Source organism: Lagenorhynchus albirostris, chromosome 11 (genome assembly GCF_949774975.1).
Source record: "Lagenorhynchus albirostris chromosome 11, mLagAlb1.1, whole genome shotgun sequence".
Lineage (NCBI taxonomy): Eukaryota > Metazoa > Chordata > Mammalia > Artiodactyla > Delphinidae > Lagenorhynchus > Lagenorhynchus albirostris.
In genome coordinates, this window is record NC_083105.1 from 59,625,744 (window position 1) to 59,645,984 (window position 20,241).

The 20,241-nt window shown below is 39.5% G+C and overlaps 1 protein-coding gene across 1 annotated transcript; it reads left to right on the forward strand.

Annotated features, from left to right (window-relative positions):
* Positions 1 to 543: 543 nt before the first annotated feature.
* GTSF1 (gametocyte specific factor 1) lies at positions 544 to 10,327 on the forward strand. Its single transcript, XM_060167042.1, has 6 exons — positions 544 to 559; positions 5,554 to 5,654; positions 7,457 to 7,583; positions 8,025 to 8,108; positions 8,574 to 8,637; positions 10,225 to 10,327. Exons 1-6 carry the CDS (start codon positions 544 to 546, stop codon positions 10,325 to 10,327), a joined length of 495 nt encoding a protein of 164 aa, XP_060023025.1.
* The last annotated feature ends 9,914 nt before the right edge of the window (positions 10,328 to 20,241 follow it).

A 20,241-nucleotide genomic window follows, 5' to 3' on the forward strand; every position in this document is an offset into this window, starting at 1 on the left:
GAAGCAAGACTGGCAGCCTGCCCATCCTGTATTTTTGACGACTTGAGAGGAGAGCTTTAACATAGTAACCTTTTCCTTTGTTTATCCTGAAGTTTAAATAACAGTATTCTGGTGGGCTTGACTTGCCCCCTCTAATGTTAAATAGCATCAAACCCTAATAGATGGTAAACAGTGACAGGGTGTTGTAATGGCACTTAAAATAGACTGACATCTTATCACCTGAATACAGTTTAAGTTAGTAGTCATATTTGGTTTTTCTTAACTGTGAGCCCTAGAATTTATTCCAAGAGTGTGAATTGGGCAAATGATGTTAAAATGGTTCAAAGTAGTAAAGAATGCCTTCAAGGGGAGAAATTTATTGAGGGGGAGGGAGGTGCTATAAGGGTTTTTTATATTGAACTTGGGTGACTTCAATTCTAGTTTGAATCCAAGTTTGACTCCACTTCTTAGGGCTGCTTTTGATACATTTCATTTCTGATTCCCTGATCCATTGCTTTTTTTTCCCCCCCACCAGCACTTGGATTTGGCTCCTTCATTTCCAACATGGAAGAAACTTACAGTACGTACTTCTTTTTGCTTTTAGAAAATAAGTTAAATTACTTACATGTAGTTTTCTGTCTGACAAGACTTTTACTGTGTTGGGAAAGATTCACTTTTCTCACTAGACGGCTGAGAAGAAAATGTCTCCCCAGAGACTGTTTTAGTAATGTAGAGAAATGTTCAAATTTGAAATACGACACTTGAAATTTAAATAAAGAAGTATGAGAAGTCATCAAGCTTTGAGAAAGCTGTGGTTGGGACACCTGTGTTAAACTATATTTTTATTAAATGAAGTATTTTCATTCCTCAGGACTTCAGTTTCTCCTGTTAATGACACAGGGATAGTCATTAACTAACTGGTTTCTTTCTATTTTGTGGGATAATATGATATACATAATGTTGATGTACGCTGAGTTTTTAGACTTAAAGAAATCCTAGGGAGGATTCTTGTTTCTCGAGTGATCCAGGAATCTAGATGGCCCAACAAATCAAATGGGAACCAGGAGACCTAGGATCATACAAGTGTAGCACCAAAAGAGACCTGAAAAATCATTTCATTCAACATTTGAATTTTACAACTGAGAAAACAGAACCTAGATTAATTGATTTGCCTTAAAGTTACATAGGTAGCTGGGGACAGAGTCAGAACCAGAGTCTTATATGTTGTTTATATGTAGTGCCCTACTTGCTACTACAAAGCACTATGGTTTCTAGACCCTGACCAAGTTTGAGGAACATCTGAGTGGATAAAACTCGTCAACAAGGCCTCCTTTGTTTCCTACTTTCTGTCTTGTTCAGAATCTCTATAAGTTCTAACTAAAGGGTATTTTAGTCCCATTCTACCTTCAAGGAAGAGTCCAATAGAATCTTTATCACCAACATGTAGAAACTACATGGAAACAATCTTTATTAAATATCTACAATAGAGATTCTTAAACTTTAGCATGCAGCAGAATCACCTGGGAGGCTTGTTAAAACACAGGTTGCTGGACCCCACCCCCAAAATTTTTGATTCAGAAGGTCTGGGACCCAAGAATTTGCATTTCTAACATGTTCCCAGGTGATGATGCTAATCTGAGGACCATACTTTGAGAATAATGGATCTGATTCTCCTTGATCTTCCTTAGGGCTTCCTCCTTCACCCCCTTAATTTTTCTAAAAATGTGTTAATTAAAATCTGAGATTTCCATGTGAGATAGATATGAGAGATTTATATTTATTTATTCTTGGAAGCTTACTACTCTATTAAATTAGAAAGCAACATCTCCCCTTTATATCTCTATTCATTACTTTTGTCAGTGGTGATTTTTTTTTTCTTAGAAAAATATCACCTGGTTCTTTTAATTACTGTATTGCTACATAACAGACTTTTTTACGTAGTGATAATCAGTAGATGTTTGTTAAAGAAAGAAGGAAATGGTGAATTTTGCTGTATGTTTACAATTTTATTTAAGTTTTGTGATTATGTTTAATAAATAAATAAGTTGGCTTGTGAAGAAACAACTCCTTTAAGTCTATAGCATTTCTTTATCTATGTCTTTCTTAATAAAGCTTCATTGTTTTAAGACTTAAAAAAAAGAAAAATATCACCTGGAAGTAGGTTAGAAATGCACAACCTCAGGCCTCATCTCAAACCTGCTGAATCAGAATCTGTATTTTAACACAGTCCCCAAGTGATTTAGCACCGGGAATCATGTTAAAGTGAGAAACAGTGCTTTAGAATATGTTTGACCTTTTTCCCAAAGTGACCTAAAACTCTAACGTTAATCTGATAGACTCCTGAAGATCTCCAGCTTCTGTCTTTGGGCAGTGCCTCTTAGCTGATGATACTCTCGTCAAGTCTAGTTCCTTATTTCTGTGAAGTTTCCTCCATTTTTCACCATGGGTTCTGGGCTCTATGCAAGTGTGAGGAACATCTGAGTCTACGCTCTTGGAGGAAGGTTGTCCACAGGGCCTGCTTTGTTTTCCAAATTAAGTTATATTCCCAGAAAGCCACTCAAGATTTTTGCTGAGCAGTTTGATAGTATTCATTACAACTTTAAATGCGTGTATACTTCGTGTAGCACTCTTAGGTATCTGCCCAAGGGAAATACTTGTACAATGCACAAAGAAGTATATGTTATATTGCTAGTCACAGCATTGTATATAAGAGTAAAAAACTGGAAACAACTTAAATGTCTATCTGTAAGGGAACTGATTAAGAATCTATGGTACATCCGTATGCAGCAGTGAAACATTTCTTAACATACTGACATAGAAGGAGTTCAAAGATATGTTAAGTTAAAAGAAAGCAAATAGCAGAATAGGTACAGGAAAGCTTGTCACAGGCTATACTCTGGATGAACTTTGAGGACATTGTGGGAAGTGAAACAAATCAGTCACAAAAAGACAAATGCCATATGATTTCACATATATGAAGTATCTAGAATAGTGAAACTCATGGAAACAAAAAGTAGAATAGTGGTTGCCAGGGTTTACAGGGAGGAGGAAATGGGAGTTATTTAATGGGTATAGAGTTTCAGTTTCGCAAGATGAAAATTTCTGGAGGTTGGTTGCACAACAATGTGAATATACTTAACACCACTGAACTGTATACTTTAAAATGGTTAAGATGATAAATTTTATGTGTATGTTATTACCATTAAAAATTTTTTATTAAAAATAAAATTTAAAAAATTTTAATCTAAAGAACCAGTTTAGGGCTTCCCTGGTGGCGCAGTGGTTGAGAGTCTGCCTGCCAATGCAGGGGACACGAGTTCGTGCCCTGGTCCGGGAAGATCCCACATGCCGCGGAGCGGCTGGGCCCGTGAGCCATGGCCGCTGAGCCTGCGCGTCCGGAGCCTGTGCTCTGCAACGGGAGAGGCCACAACAGTGAGAGGCCCGCGTACCGCAAAAAAAAAAAAACAAAAAAAACACAAAACAGTTTAGAGCTGACCTAAGTTATCAGAGACCAAAAAGTAAAGCATTTTGGTAGGAAGCTATCATTATCAACTCTGATGAATACCACTGTATGGGCAGTAAAATGTATATGAATCATAAAGTACGTCCAGTCTCTGTCAGCTGCTGACATGGTGTATCGTTTGCTAGTGATGGAATGGATTAAATGAAGGAAAACTAACAAGAATTTCATCCGTACACTCTTCCCGGGTGTCCTGAAGCTTCAGAAATATGAAAAGATTGCTGGTCAGGATGAGCCTGGCTGGCATAATAAGCCTGCTTGTCCTTTAAGACTTTTCGTTCCTATTCATTCTGTCCTTCAAGTCACCTTTCTGGCTCATTTGCATCACGATCATGGTTAGCAATTTATCCCATGTTTACCACTCTTCCAGTGAAGCTGTCTGTTTCAATTCCCCACTAGCTTCTGATTTTCATAGCAGTCTCCTGGTTTATAAGCTTCTTATCAAATGTGAATTGTTTATCTTATTTCACTTTTATTATTGCCTTTAGTGGTGGCAACAGCATTTTATTAGGTTGCCTCTTGTCCTCATAATATATTCAGAATGTGCTTAACCATTTAATTTCCCTTCTTTAACCAGGCTTCTTAAAATTTGGGGCTCAGCCTGGACATTTTGCAGAACATAAGGATAGTTGTACACGTTCAGAGAAACTTCTCTAGTTTCTATTCAAACTATTGAAATGGTCCCTAAAAGTATAGTCTTCTAAGGGTACTTTTAAATAGCGTGATATAGGTTAGGGGCTTTCTTTCACACAGCAGCCCCTTTAAGGTATCTGCATTTGTCTTAATAACTTCGGGTTCTCTTTTTGCAGATTATTCTACTTTTTTATCTGGCCAGTTTGATAATCACTAGGTTAAAGAATTCTCTGTCTTTCTCTCATTATGTTCCAAAATATGAAAAGTAAAACCACCGATCTGGTAAAGGTATTGGTTTCATTTGAGAGGTAACTAGATTAACCAAGATCAGGAACTACTTATAGAAGTACATTAAAGCAGACAGACGAAAAAGAAATCTATCAATGAATATTTCTCAAGCTTCCATAGAACGTATAACTGATATAGAGCAATGCTTACCAACTCTTTTCATGTCATAGCATACTAGTAAATAGGGATGCTAGTGTAGGGGATTAACTACCCTCAACTTACCCTAGGACTGGTTGGGGAATAGGGGACACGCATGCAATGGACCCCCACGGCAGTGTATCAGTACACTGTCCATTCCAACCTTCAACATACTGGCTGGGAAGCTCTGGTTGAACTAGCTAGAGATAAGAATGACCCTGAATTAGCACTTTTTTTTCTTTTTGGCTGTGTTGGGTCTTCGTTGCTGTGCGTGGGCTTTCTCTAGTTGTGGCGAGCGGGGGCTACTCTTTGTTGTGGTGCGCGGGCTTCTCATTGCGGTGGCTTCTCGTTGTGGAGCACGGACTCTAGGCACACGGGCTTCAGTAATTGCAGCACACGGGCTCAGTAGTTGCGGCACACAGGCCCTACAGCATGTGGGCTTCAGTAGTTTGGGCATGCAGGCTCAGTAGTTGTGGCTCGCGGGCTCTAGAGCGCAGGTTCGGTAGTTGTGGTGCACAGGCTTAGTTGCTCTGCAGCACATGGGATCTTCCCGGACCAGGGCTCGAACCCGTGTTCTCTACACCGGCAGACAGACTCTTAACCACTGCGTCACCACGCAAGTCCTATGACACTGAATTAGCACTTTTAGAAAAGGAAAAGATGTTTCATTTAATTTTTTTGTTTATAATAAGGGTAACCAACAATGAAAACAACAATATTCATGTACAACCAAATCTGAACCAAGACCCCACCCCATGACTGCTGGTTTTGCTGGACTTAATGAAGATTCGATGATAACGCAGTTTTATCTTCTCACAGTTACATTTTTATTTTCAGATGTTTAGTCACCCTTTCAAAAAAAAAGTCCAAGCCGTCGTTAGGCTGTCTTGTTGAACTCTTACAGATTCTGTTGAAAAAATCCAGTGTGCCGGGGATGCTGAAGTTTTACAAGGGCCTGTTAAGCTTTATACTTACCCTGTTTTTCTCTCTTTCAGTCGATACCCTGGACCCTGAAAAGCTGTTACAATGCCCCTATGATAAAAACCACCAGATCAGGGCCTGCAGGTTTCCTTATCATCTTATCAAGTGCAGAAAGGTAGGGTATTATTTTCTTAATTTGCCCTGTGATGCCCTCCTGAGTTCTTTTTAAAAGCCAAATTTTGTAACTATCAAATAATTTTAGCATAAATGTTTTAACTGAATGCCAGAATTGCTTTGGGTTAAATACCAATATTTATAGAAAAGAATTTGTTTATTTCTTGGATATGTAAGTTTTTTCTTATTTTGGTTTTCCCCCCACTAGTGACAGAGCATCCTTCATAAACAGCTTCTCAAGAATCTTCGCAGCCTTTGTAAAGAGGAAACACTAATTTTTGCTAGCAGTGAGAAATCCCTCTTGCCTTGTGAATTTGATGTGTTCATTGTCCTGATAAGGATTGAGTATTGTAATACACTTATTTCTGATTTTTTTGTTTGTTTGTTTAGAAATTTTAGAGAAGTTGAACAGCTAGAGGTTAACCCAAGAAAAGATCATTCCTAAAAATAACTTTCTCCAAGTTTCAACAGTAAGCATCTTTGGGGGAAAAAAAACCAGCTCAAAGATTTTTTTTTCCTCTGGTCACCCTTTTGTAGACTTAGCTGATGTAAGCTAGTTTAATGCTGATATATTAATTGAGGCAGTTTGAAAGGATTGTTAGAATATAGATGTCAGATACAGAGGCCAAAGTTCTGCCAGGATTTATGCTTGGAAAACAATTTTAATATTTAATCTAAACCTGCATACAATTCAAGTATGCATTAACATTCTTCAAAGGATGTTTCTCTTGCAGTCCTGGAGGCATGATTATAATGCCATTGTTGATTATTTCTCAGCTCCTTTTAATCTCTAGAGCAAGGATTCCTTAAGGTTGAACCTGGGCAATATGGACTAGCAAATACTACCACAACTTCCTCCCCTAGGCTCTCAAAAATGTTCCAAGGATAAAGGTTGGGAAAGGGGTCCAAGTGGTAAGAAGACATTGTCATAACTCCCCTATTCTAATGCTCTTAATCTTCAGCTACAAAACCTTTGCATTCGAATGCCTGATATCCCTTACAAAAATCATGGAGATACCTGCCCTCACAATTTTCTCCATCCCCTATATTTTTCCACCCTTCTCCCCACTTTACATTATTTTTACTTTTTTGAGTATCATTTATGATATATCTTTTGCTTCTCCTAATAAATTTCTTAATTGCTGGTAAACTTACCATAAGATTTGGGTGATATTAAACATTTTGTTTTGTTTTCTTGTTTTGTATTAAAATAAAGAACTTGGTCAGCAGAGTTGTCTATCATTTGGACTTTTCCTTAGTGAAATAGCTGAAATAAAGGTCAAATTGTTCAGAGCCTCATTTCAGGCATCATTACTTTAAATAAGCGTTCCTGTGTTAGTCTGAAAAATCATTGGGTTTGCCTCTTCTGCAGCTCCCTTCCAACAGCTGTTTTCCTGCACTATTGTACTGCAGTAGCAGGGGCACTACTGCAATGCAGACTAAGTGTGTTTTAGTGTTGCTGTTCGTCCTGAATATCAGCTCTCAAAGATGTCCAGAGAGCTCTACCATTACAGGCTGTGCTGCCTGAATCTTGTGACCCTGAGAAGTAAACGGGGTGAAGATATGTTTCAAATACCCCATCCTAAATTCACTGCTTACTTCCATACAAGCCACTTTAACCCCAGTATCTGTGTTGTCAGTCTTTATAATCATAACAAAGAGGCTTAGCTTTTGATGATTCTGAGGTAATGTCTCTATGGTCCATATGAGTGATAAATAATTCCCTCTTAATGTTCTACTATGAGTTTACCTACCAAGTTAAGCCACAAGTTTATTGACGGACCCCTTTAATTTTTTTCACAGAATCATCCTGACATCGCAAACAAACTGGCTACTTGTCCCTTCAATGCTCGCCATCAGGTTCCTCGGGCTGAAATCAGTCATCATATCTCAAGCTGTGATGACAAAAGCTGTATTGAGCAGGATGTAGGTAAGACTGACTAGCTAAATGTTTCAGTGTTGGAGGTTAGCCCCTTCAAATTTATATGATGCTACGTTATCACCTTGATTTTGGCTTTCATCATTTCAGAAGAACAATGGTTTTCTGCCTTTGAGATTTTTATTTTAGCAGCAAAAGGTTGTCAGGTTGTGTTTGTCAGACTGCTTTCTCTTCTGAACAACCTGATTTCATTTTGCTAATAATTCATCTAAAAATGAAAATTCTTTTATTACCATAAATATGGCAAACATCTTTGTTTCTGCTTCTCTTTCTTGTCTTCTGTTGGCAAGGGGATAAGACCTCTCTGTTTAGCTTTCATCCCATCCATTTTTCAGAAACAAAGACCCTGCAACCTTTTAAGCCACTAACCCCTTTAAACATAATAACTTGGCAGTGTTCCCTTGTTAAGTCAGAATCTCTATCGTCTTGCAGTCAGCCAAACCAGGAACCTTGGACAAGAGGCTCTGGCTGAGAGCACATGGCAGTGCCCTCCTTGCGATGAAGACTGGGATAAAGGTGAAATGCTTCTACATCTTTTTCTTCACAATGTCAAAATCTCAAGTCATTTGCTTTAGACAGAAGGAAGATTTTCCTTTTTTATGAACATACCATGTTGTTCAGAATGACTTGTTATTTTTATTGGGCCCCAATACAAGCACATATTTCTCTCTGTGCAGACAGGTGGAACAGCCTATCCCTCTTGATTGGAAAAAGCACTTCTTTACATCTGTTTTTTTCCATAAATTGTGTTGTACCATCTGTGTTTGGTTGCTACTAGGCACATTTATTATTATTTATGTCACTTGTGTTTATATCCTTCAATTAAATTCTTGCTACTCTGTCACTTAGGCCAGGTACTTGATCAGTTATTACTTGCTTCTCTAAACTTATGTTTATTATTTCTCATCTTACAAATTCAACTAGCATGAATTGGTGTTTTACCTAGTAGTACCACAAACCATGTTTTGCTTCCTTTGGCAGATTTGTGGGAACAGACCAGCACCCCATTTGTCTGGGGCGAAGCCAACTACTGTGGCAACAACAGGTAAATGAAAGGGTCTCATTCCCACCTTTTCCTCCCAGAATCACAGTGCTCTGTTACCAATAGAAGCCACCAAAGCATGTATTGACCTCTTTCCTTGATGATGTTACTTGGTGGTAATTTAGTCTAGATATAGTTTTGGTGGGGTTTTTTCCTTATTTATTCCTTGATTCATAAAAAGGTCACATGCTTTGTGTTAATTACCACGGGAACACAAAAATACTAGCTTATAGTCTAGTAAGGGAGACAGTGGCGCCAGCCATTCTTATGTCTTAGTTGGAGTTTTTGCTAAGTTCACATTATTTTAATGCTTTGAAAAAATTCTCTAGCTATACCACATGTATCATTTTTACTCTGGGTAACTAGTGTCTAAGGAAAAAGTAATCTTAAAAGTTCTATTTTTTTAATAAATTTATTTTATTTATTTATTATTTTTGGCTGCGTTGGGTCTTCGTTGCTGTGTGCAGGCTTTCTCTAGTTGCAGCGAGCGGGGGCTACTCTTCGTTGTGGTGCACGGGCTTCTCATTGCAACGGCTTCTCTTGTTGCAGAGCACAGGCTCTAGGCGCGCAGGCTTCAGTAGTTGTGGCTCGCGGGCTTCAGTAGTTGTGGCACGCAGGCTCAGTAGTTGTGGCTTGTGGGCTCTAGAGCTCAGGCTCAGTAGCTGTAGCGCACAGGCTTAGTTGCTCCGCGGCATGTGGGATCTTCCTGGACCAGGGCTTGAACCTGTGTCCCCTGCATTGGCAGGTGGATTTTTAACCACTGCGCCACCAGGGAAACCCAGAAGTTCTTGACTTGAGATTGGGCAATCCATAATACCAAATGGGTAGGAAAGAAAACGCATCTCTTCTTCCCACTGATTTTGTATCTAATTTAAACCTCTTAAGATTTTTCATTACTATTTGATCTTCAAACCTTAAAAGATTCCCTGGCAGTCCAGTGGTTAGGACTCCGTGCTTTCACTGACGAGGGCACAGGTTCAATCCCTGGTTGGGGAACTAAGATCCCATAAGCTGCGTGGCAAAAAAAGATCATGTTTCAAACCCAAATGAGAATATTTCTGGATTAGAAAATGAAGGAATTAGATGCTAGACTTCATTTTTTTCTTCAAATAGAACACTTATCAATTTTTATTTTTTAGCTCCTGAAGTCAGTTATAATAAATGTATCTTAGTCTGTGTATGCACTGAGATAGAAAAACTTAAAGATGAATTCCATTGGTACAATTTTAATTTTATCTCAGTTCTGTGAGATTTGTTGCCTTTAGTTTGGTTGTCTTGGCATTTTATTTTATCTCTTTTATCTGTTGAGTTCATGAGCCTGTCATACAACTGAACAGTAGATGGCATTGCTGTTTATCTCAATTTCTGGAAAATGAAAATGGTTAGACTCATCTTAATGCCTGTACAGAAGAGTGAGCTTTCCAGAGAAGCTGGTAATCATTCTCATTGTGAGAATGTTTTGATGGAAATGTGTTTACATTTCAGAATGTAGGTTGTTGTTTTCCCCCAAATTACAAAAAACACATTTGATTGTCTTGTGTGTGCCTGCCTGAAGAATACATATAGTCAAATTCATCTTTCTTTTTGCAGCCCCGCAAGCAACATAGTTATGGAACATAAGAGTAACCTGGCTTCAGGCATGCGTGTTCCCAAGTCTCTGCCATATGTTCTGCCATGGAAAAACAGTAAGTGAAATAGAGGCAAAATGCTTTTACTCTGTTTGTTGTGCTAAATACAGTTGGTCTTGATTATTCAAGGACATGTTCAGTCTGAACACCTAGTACCCACATGACCCTGAGAGTGAGTGCCTCCTTAAATCTTGCACCCCAAGCACCTTACTCATTTCCCCCTACTCCTGGTTAGTAGCAGGAAAGGACAATATCACAGAAGCATAAAGAATATTTTCAAGGTGGGGTGATCACTGACATCGAATACCATGGGTAAATTTGGGGACCAGTAAAAAGGCTATTGATTTTGACTAGGAGGAAATCATCCCTGATTTTCAAGCCATAATATTGATAGGGAATTGGGATTAGAAATTGGATTGCAGGGGCCTAAAAGGTAATGGGTAGAGACAAAATGAAAGTAATAAGTTGTAAGAACCACCATAAGAATGGTATTCAGATGTCTTTCCTAAGCTTCAGAGACCATGCTGAGTAAACAGGTATGAAATTCATGTCATACCACCCTAGTAAAGAAATTCCCATATATGGTACACCCAAGGTGCTGTCATTTTTATTTAATACAAACTTTCTTTTCCTAATGTTGCCCCCAAATTCAGATTCTCTTGATTTCAGTTTTAGCTACTGTTTGAGCTAATTTTTAAATGGCTAGAGTATCCCCTTTAAGACATTTCCCTTTGGATACTTGCATTTCTCCAAAAATGAGATCACCAAATCATATGCCATAAGGCTTGATAGGTAGAGGACTATTTCCTTTTTCCATGCTCTTGAGTGGAATCCAATTGCTAATTTTAAATTCTTCTCCTTTTATATTATAATTCCATATACCCCAGGAATAAGTCATTCGTGTTTAGTAAGAATAGGGGATGGAGTGATTTTCAATTGACATGGCGTATTTATTTTGAAATATTTCTACTCCATAGATGGAAATGCACAGTAACTGAGTATCTATCTCAAGTAAGTATTCCAGTTTTATTTCACTATTTTTTTTCCCAGATGGTAGCAAGATTTAACTGGACATAAAGCAATTTGGGTCCAATTTTCTTTCAGATTATGGTACCAAATTAAAGCTTTGTATGTGCCTGTGTTTTTAAGTATATAGCCTCTGTTATGGCTTTACACGCTAATGAATAGGCATTTACTAGTTAAATTAGAATTCTGTTACATGCCAAGTTGCTTTCCCTAATGTTAGTGCGCACTGCCTCTTTCCTTTTTCTTTTTTTTTATCAAAGTTGCATTCTAGATCTATCATGCCTTTTTAATGGACTGAGATTAGTCAAACAACTGTGCTTCACTGCTCTGCAGTTCTTCCCCTGTGCAGTACAGTTTAGTACTCATCAAAAAATTCATACTCTTTTGAATGAGAACTTTAAAGTTTTGGGTCTCTAAGAGTCTCTCACTGTTGATCTTATCTGAATATTTGATTTAGCAGAACCTCACAAAATCTATATAAAGAGTCCAGAATCTTTTAGTTTTCACAGATGAAGCCTTTCTCTGAGGTCACCCTATGGACCCATAGCAGAGCCAGGTTTGATGCTTCAGATGCTGTCTTGGCAGAGGCTGCTCGGCCACACTGCTTCTGGCAGAAGGAATACTGTTGGGCTGGGAATGGGTTGATAATCCCCACTGTCCTGCAGATAGTAGGCCTTCAGCGAATATTTATTTGAATGGATGAGTAATTGGCCTGTTGCCGTCTAGTCCATTTACTTTCTCTGGACAGTGAAGTAGATGGATCTCCTGCAAGTTAGGGTTCATTTTAGTACCAAAACTGATGTTTCTTCTGGTAAGAAGCAGAAAAGAGATTCTAAAAGCAAACACCCCTTAGCTATGGACAATAATATTTATCAGTTGCTTGTAGGTACTGGCCATTTTTCTTGGTAGTTTCTGACATCAAATTATTGAATATATCTGGAAGCCAGAAAGTTGGATTTGATCCCAGAAGGGAAAGACACAACTGCATTGGGGTGTGTCAAGAAAGCATACACAGACATGGGTAAATGGTGAACTTTGAATCCTTCTCTGACACACTGCATGAGATGCTTGTGTTCATAGAGTGTGGATAGTTACCTAGTAAAAATGGCTACTCTACGGTGAAAGCCTAGGAGAAACTTCTATCACTTAAGACTAAACATTTTTCTGCTTTGGAACTTAACTCTTTGCTAATAAACTCCTTACACACTGATAATTTTTTTTTCTATGTAACCCGTGAGGAATAAGGGGAAAAAAATAGGTAAGAATCCTTTAACAACAACAAAAAAAGAATCCTTTAACAGCCAAAGACCTTCTTATCCCCTTAATAAAAATAAAGCATCATTTTTTGAATACCTGTTGTTGCAGAACTCTCTTCTTTGGATAGATACACACACACACAAAATGTAAGACATGACTTATTCCCTTAAGAAACTTAAGAATGGGTGGAGAATTTTTTTTAATGCACATGCCTGAAAAGGGTTTGTTCACCTTGCACTTAAATGCTTTATCCCATTTGTGTTTTTATCAACAACTCCAATTTTTACTAGGTAAGTGCCTCAAAAGCAGGTAATACCATTATGTACATTGTAACAGCTCAAAAATATTATTGAATTACTGAGTAGATGGGTATATGAGAAGAGAAAAAGATCAATATAAGTTAATTGGAATTAATCCAGAATTGTCTGCAGAAGTCAATTGCCTGGATGGTCAATTCTGATTTTCTCCTCACCCGTGAAAACTGTTGACACAACAAGTGTGCGTTGATCTCTGTATAGAATGTTTTTAATTCAATTAACAAGTTTCTTTGTGCTTAGTGATACTAAAGAGCTAAGGGTCAGAAAGTACTTGGTGTTCTGCCATTAGCAACAACAGATTCTTCCAGCAGACCAGGAGACTAATTGGGCTGTAGTTGTGTGGCCCATTGTCAGATGTAGTTGATGCTTTTGTCGTTGATAGGAACTAAGAACTCTTTTTTTTTTTTCTTATTTCCTTGCAGATGCCAGACCGTAGAAGACTCTTTGCTTCTTCCTGCTACAGTGGGTTCTTCATTTTTTTCTCCTAATCTATTTATAGAAAGATAAATTGTTTGTGACTTTCAAACTGACAAGTACCTTTCTTTTCCTCCCTCCTTTGAGTCCTTACTCATTTGATGCAAGAAAGAATCCTCATGCTCAGAAGAACTGTTTCAAATAAACCATCATTGTAAATAGCTTGATAGTTTGGTTAAGTACCTGCAGCCGCAAGATCAGAACTCATATCTCATTCTACATTAATGAAACAAAATCATTTAAAGTTATCTTAAAGAATCCAGCTAAAGCAGGCAAGAAATTTGGGTTGGAAAAAGTAACTGTGTATGTATTTGTGTTCTCTGACACACATGAACCAAATTCCTTTTAACATTTATAGGAATGGACCTTTTCTGATTTAGTGCATTTTTTATTGAGTCTTTGATGTTGATAGCATTTATATATAGAAATATACCCTATTCTTGTTTAGAATCTTTAGGACATCTTGTTCCCTGAATATTTGTAACCTAGGGTAGGTTTCTTTTATTTCTTTTCTCTTTCCCACATTCCAGCTAGAAATTGTACTAGCTGTCAAACCAGGTGTGGATTGCGTAGGAGTGAAGATTGGAATGGAGAGGAGGAACCAATGTACATGTGGAAAAGAGAGAGGCTTTTCATCTGTGTGTGAAATTTGATTAAGCTTCAAAGCTGAAATGTGTGAAGGCCCTGCTGACTACCCTGGGACGTGTGTATAATAAGTTAGATTTCTGAACTCAAGGCTCTGGCTATCCTAGCATCTTGTTGACCCTCACAAGGAGACTTCATAACCTCCCAGACCAGTTTTTTGTTTGGTTGTTTTTTTTCAGGTTTGGTGTGGTTTGGTTTTAAAGCCATTTGGCATGGGAAGAGATTTGGGATCTGGTATAGATAGGGAGTCAGATGAAGCATACTGACCAATAATTCCAAAACTGATCTGTTGAGCATTGTTTGTAGGGGGAGTGGGCTCTTGTGGAATGCCTCTTCCACAAGTTTCACACAAAACAGGATTCTCTCTTTAATGAAGCAGAGCTATCTGTTTATTTAGTTCCAATCTCTAAAAACAGATTCAAGATAAGCCCTAGTACAATAGTATTTCTTCTTCTAGCTGTATGAATAAGTGAGTAAGTAGACCATTTCTTCTGGAGTGGGTGGTATAATGTATTGAGGAGGGGAAAAAAACACCCATTATTCTCCTAATTCTGGTTACTTACGTTTGAGTATCAGTCAGCAACTCACATTTAACTTTATTTAAAAATAGTTTTAACTAGAAAATACAAAACCCTTTTGATTTCGTTTGGGTAATGACAACCCAAACTGTGTACACTACACTTGTAACCCAGAGCTCCTTCCTAGTTTAGGAAAAAGGGGTATGAGTCATATTGCAAAGAATTAGCTACTTGAGTACAACTCAACAAAGGAATTAAATAGAAAATAGTTACTTTGTGTTTTTTAAATATCTAAAGGGGCAAGAAAGGCTAGCATGTCATTCATGAAAAACCTTATGTTATTTTAGGAGGACACCTCTTTGCTCACCACTACGAAAACTTAACCACAACACATCTGACCTTTGCTAGTGTAACACTCACTATGGGAGAATGCCTGCCTATGTTAATTTTGTTAGCTCACAAAATAGATAACCCAGTTTTTCTTTAGTAAACCAATGATTAAAGCAGCCAATTTGTCTTGTCCAGGAGCTTTCAGAGACTGCTTAGGATTTTTATTGGGCCTAGGATTCACTAGACTGGATTTAGTTTGCTGAAGATTTTTGGACATTCCTAAAAACTAGAACAAAGAAGTGACTTTAACTCTTGTCAGAAGTTGGGAGTTGGGAGAAGAAGCTTACTTATTTTTGAGACCTTCTTCAGAGGCTGCCTTCCCTTTGGAATGTGAACAGTGGAAGGTAAACACTTGAATATTGTACCTTAATTTCAGTTAAGGTCAAGTGTTATGGTTAAAGGTTAAATGCAGACATGTTTCAAAATTTTGAGCTTATCTTAGAGAGCCTCTGAATCCTGCATATTGATCTTATCCAGGGATTCCACACTCTACCCCAAGGAGAGCATTTGCTTTCTGGAAGATTACCTTTCTCTGTAGGTATTCTGGAAGTGACACTGTGATTTGCAAATGTTCTTACCGGGAATAAACAAATGTAGGTAATAAATGATGCTTAGCTCTCCTGGTAGCTGTACCTGAGCTAAACGAGGAGAGTATTTGGATTCAGTTTCAAATAGTGCACTGCAGTACCCTTTCATTGTTGAGAGAGAACAGTAGCTGCTTGTGTTAGTCTCTTAATACCTATACTGACATTCTTAGAGTCCTTTAGTTGTCCTTTTCACAATTCATATTAAGCTCCAAAGTAGACAGAAACCAAGGAGATGACATTATACTTCTTACTACCATTTTTAAAGAGGCAGGTTATAAAAATCAAGGTGATTTGTATGCCATATATATATATATATATATATATTCTTTTTTTTTTTTTTTTTTTTTGCGGTACACGGGCCTCTCACTGTTGTGGCTTCTCCCGTTGCGGAGCACAGGCTCCGGACGCGCAGGCTTACGGGCCCAGCCGCTCCGCGGCATGTGGGATCTTCCCGGACCAGGGCGCGAACCCGCATCCCCTGCATCGTCAGGCGGACTCTCAACCACTGCGCCACCAGGGAAGCCCTGTATGCTATATTTTAATTGATTGAAGCAAGACTGGACTTGGGAAGAAGATACCTCTAAGGAAATATCTGTTTTCTTATGCCAATTCAATGGGTAGAATAAGGAAAACTACTGAAATTCCATGAAAAAATTACTGTAGTGAATGCTCATTCTTTCGACCACTGTTGTCCTGGTACTGTTAAGGTTCAGAACATACTCACATCCTACTTTACAGTCATGGCCTCTTCAAAGGCCACTGAAAACACATTAAGCGGTTACCTCGTACCAACAGTCTCAGCTGACTTTCTATTCCAGCCATACTGAAGTCTGATAAATGCAGACCTGTGTATGAGCGGGGCATTTGTTTGCCCTTGACATAGCAATTCCACTGCCTGGTCCAACTCACTTGACTCTTATCAACTTGGTAACTGGTGTGACAAATACAAAATCTCAGGTGGTTTACAGATAGGGAGAACAGCATCCTAGGCCAGACAGGCACCCTAGAGGAAAGCCATTTGGTCAGCAGATTTGCATTTGTGTTTATCGTATTTAAAGATGTTTTTTGTTTTTGCGGTATGCCGGCCTCTCACTTTTGTGGCCTCTCCCGTTGGGGAGCACAGGCTCCGGACGCGCAGGCTTAGCAGCCATGGCTTACGGGCCCAGCCACTCCGCGGCACGTGGGATCTTCCATGACTGGGGCACGAACCCGCATCCCCTGCATCGGCAGGCGGACTCTCAACCACTGCGCCACCAGGGAAGCCCTAAAGATGGTTTTTTATGAAACTAAAATAGTGTAAGCACCTTTGATGGAAGTTAAAAAGACAAAGTTAGTTGTTTTACTTTATACTACTTATATATACACATATATGTGGAAGAAACAAATCCAGGTTGTATTAAAAGCTACTGCATATGAACCCAACCATGCCTCTTAATTTTTATTGAAATACTTGTCACTGAAATAAAGTATGCTTTCCCAGTTCATCTGTTTCAGTCCTATTTCCTCAGGCTTGAGTTTCAGGATTTCATTGGACAGTGTCAGGGGCTTAGATTATTTAGCTCCTTGTGTTGGTTTTCTCTAGAGTATAACTTTATAGCAGACGTGCAAATTGAAAGTGATGGAAAGTCTTGATCTTGAAATTAGAAGTTCAATCGAGGGGGCTTCCCTGGTGGCAGAGTGGTTAAGAATCTGCCTGCCAGTGCAGGGGACGCAGGTTTGAGCCCTGGGCCAGGAAGATCCCACATGCCGTGGAGCAACTAAACCTGTGTGCCACAACTACTGAGCCTGTACTCTAGAGCCCGTGAGTCACAACTACTGAGCCCATGTGCCTCAACTAATGAAGCCCACACATCTAGAGCCCGTGCTCCACAACAAGAGAAGCTACCACAATGAGAAGCCCATGCACTGCAACGAAGAGTAGCCCCAGCTCGCCGCAACTAGAGAAACCCCATGCACAGCAACAAAGACCCAATGCAGCCGAAGATAATAAATAAATAAATTTTTTTTTAAAAAAAAACAGACTCTTGGGCTTCCCTGGTGGTGCAGTGGTTAAGAATATGCCTGCCAGTGCAAGGGACATGGGTTCGATCCCTGGTCCGGGAAGATCCCACATGCTGTGGAGCAACTAAGCCCATGCGCCACAACTACTGAAGCCTGCACGCCTAGAGCCTGTGCTCCGCAACAAGAGAACCACCGCAATGAGAAGCCCACACACCACAGCGGAGAGTAGGCCCTGCTCACCACAACTAGGGAAAGCACGCATGCAGCAACAAAGACCCAACTCAGCCAAAAATAAATAAATTTATGGAAAAAAACCCCAAAAACCCACAGACTCTTAAAAAAAAAAGTTCTATTGAGATATCCTTTAGTTGAATTGGAGATTTCAACAGAAGAGCAAGTGTTTTAGCTTTATAAAACCCTTGAAAAATAAACATTAATATGGTTCTGCTAGGTATGTAGTTTTCCTATCCACCTATCATATCTCGTATACTCTTAAAGCTAGAAGGGAGTTTAGAGAGCCGCTAATCCAAAGCTTCATCTTACCGATAAAGAAACAGGCCCTGTACAAATGTGGAACATGACATATTTTTTTAAGGAAAAGGAATGATAAATACAAAATTCAAGATAGTTATTTTCTCTAGAGGAGAAGCCAGGAGGATGGGATCAGGAAAAAACACAGTATATTAGTAGTATTCTGTTTAATAGGTTGGGTGGTGGGTTTCCCAGTGTTTATCTTGTTATGCTTCATATGTGTGTATTAAATAGTATATAATTTTAAAACATCTAAGAATACTTGCTAAAATCATTGCAGAGTGCTTACTGTAAGCAAGCCACTGTTCTTAGCGTTTTACATATTTTAACCAAGGATGAGGGGAAAACAGGCCCTGAAAATTTTCTCTTTACCAAGGATACACAGCTTGTTAATAGTGACCATAACCTGCAACTTCTGATTCCTAAATTGCTGCTTTGGGCTTCTGTAACCATTCTGCTTCTCTAAATGTTGATTCTGCATTCAACCTCTCATTCTCTCAGGCTGTGCGTTTCCTCCGCAACTCATTTCCATGTCTACCAGTTTGGATTCCATGGTCAGTCACTTAAGTGGCCTAAGTCAACACCCTGAGTTCCCTTGACCCTGTTGTTCTTCTTCTGTCTCCGCTTCACCAATTCTCAAGTCAAGCGAAACCCACCATCTCTTTATTTCCTCTAGGTTATCAAGCGTAGTAACAGAAAAATCACATAAATATGCCAACTGACTCCACTGCAGATGTATGATTTCTTAAGTACCCATTCCTGTTTGGCTTTTTTCAGCTTTACCTGGTAACTATTGCACCCTTTTTATTGTTCTCCTCAACTTTATAGTCCCTACTTCCCACCCCTACTTTCAGCAGATGGCATTGCCTCTTACTCTCTAGAGAAAATACTGGTTATCAAACTTAACTTCCTCTTTTCCCATCCCTAGACTTGAACTCTTGTGACATCGATCTTTTCCTTTACGTCAGAGGTATACTTTTTCTCCAAGGCTAACTTCATCCCTGTACTATATCCCAGCTATTGATGCATAACAAATTTCCCCAAAGCACAGTGGATTAAAACAAAACTAGGGCTTCCCCGGTGGCACAGTGGTTGAGAGTCCGCCTGCCGATGCAGGGGACGTGGGTTCGTGCCCTGGTCTGGGAAGATCCCACATGCTGCGGAGCGGCTGGGCCCGTGAGCCATGGCCTGTGCTCCGCAACGCAACGGGAGAGGCCACAACAGTGAGAGGCCCTCGTACTGCAAAAACAAACAAACAAACAAACAAAAACTAAATGTTATTACCCTCCCAGTTTCTGTGGGTGAGGAATTCAGGCGTGGCTTAGCTGGGTAATCCTGGCTTGGGATCTTTCATGTAGTTGCAGTCAAGATGTCAGTCAGGGCCACAGTTTTCTGAAGACTTGACAGGCTGGAGGGTTTGTTTCTAAGGTGGCTCCCTCACATATTTGGCAAGTCAGTGTTGGTTGTTGGCAGAAGGCCTCAGTTCCTCGCCGTGTGGGACTCTGCACAACCTGTTTGAGTGCCCTCACAACATGTCAGCTGCCTTCCCCCAGAGTGAGTAAGTTAAGAGCAAGGAGAAAGCTGTGAATTCTTTTGTGACCTAACAACTTTAGAAGTCACACTCCATCATTTCCATAACATGCTTTTGGTTACACTGGTGAGCCCTTTTCATTGTAGGAGGAGAAGTCAAAGGAGCATGAATACCAGGAGGCAAGAATCATTGAGCCATCCTGGAGGCTGGCTCTCAGACACTTTTTCTGTCTTCCAATATCTTCCGGAAGTTATTCCCTCTTTTCTCTTTACCTTAATTCTATTTCTTTTTCTTTGTATGTTATATTTTTCAATAATAAATAGGTTGTCTTCTTTAATCTTTAACTCTTTAAACTACAGTAATTCTAATGTTACATTTCATTCTTTTAAAAAAAAACACATACGGGCTTCCCTGGTGGCTCAGTGGTTGAGAATCTGCCTGCTAATGCAAGGGACACGGGTTCGAGCCCTGGTCTGGGAAGATCCCACATGCCGCGGAGCAACTGGGCCGTGAGCGACAACTACTGAGCCTGCACGTCTGGAGCTTGTGCTCCGCAACAAGAGAGGCCGCGACAGTGAGAGGCCCGCGCACCGCGATGAAGAGTGGCCCCCGCTCGCTGCAGCTAGAGAAAGCCCGCGCACAGAAACGAAGACCCAACACAGACAAAAAATAAATTAAAACAACAACAACAACAACACATAC

Coding starts and splice junctions, on each gene's coding strand:
- GTSF1 (XM_060167042.1), top strand. Junction 7,584..8,024: donor CTGTATTGAGCAGGATGTAG/GTAAGACTGACT, acceptor ATCGTCTTGCAG/TCAGCCAAACCAGGAACCTT. Junction 8,638..10,224: donor AACTACTGTGGCAACAACAG/GTAAATGAAAGG, acceptor TTCTTTTTGCAG/CCCCGCAAGCAACATAGTTA.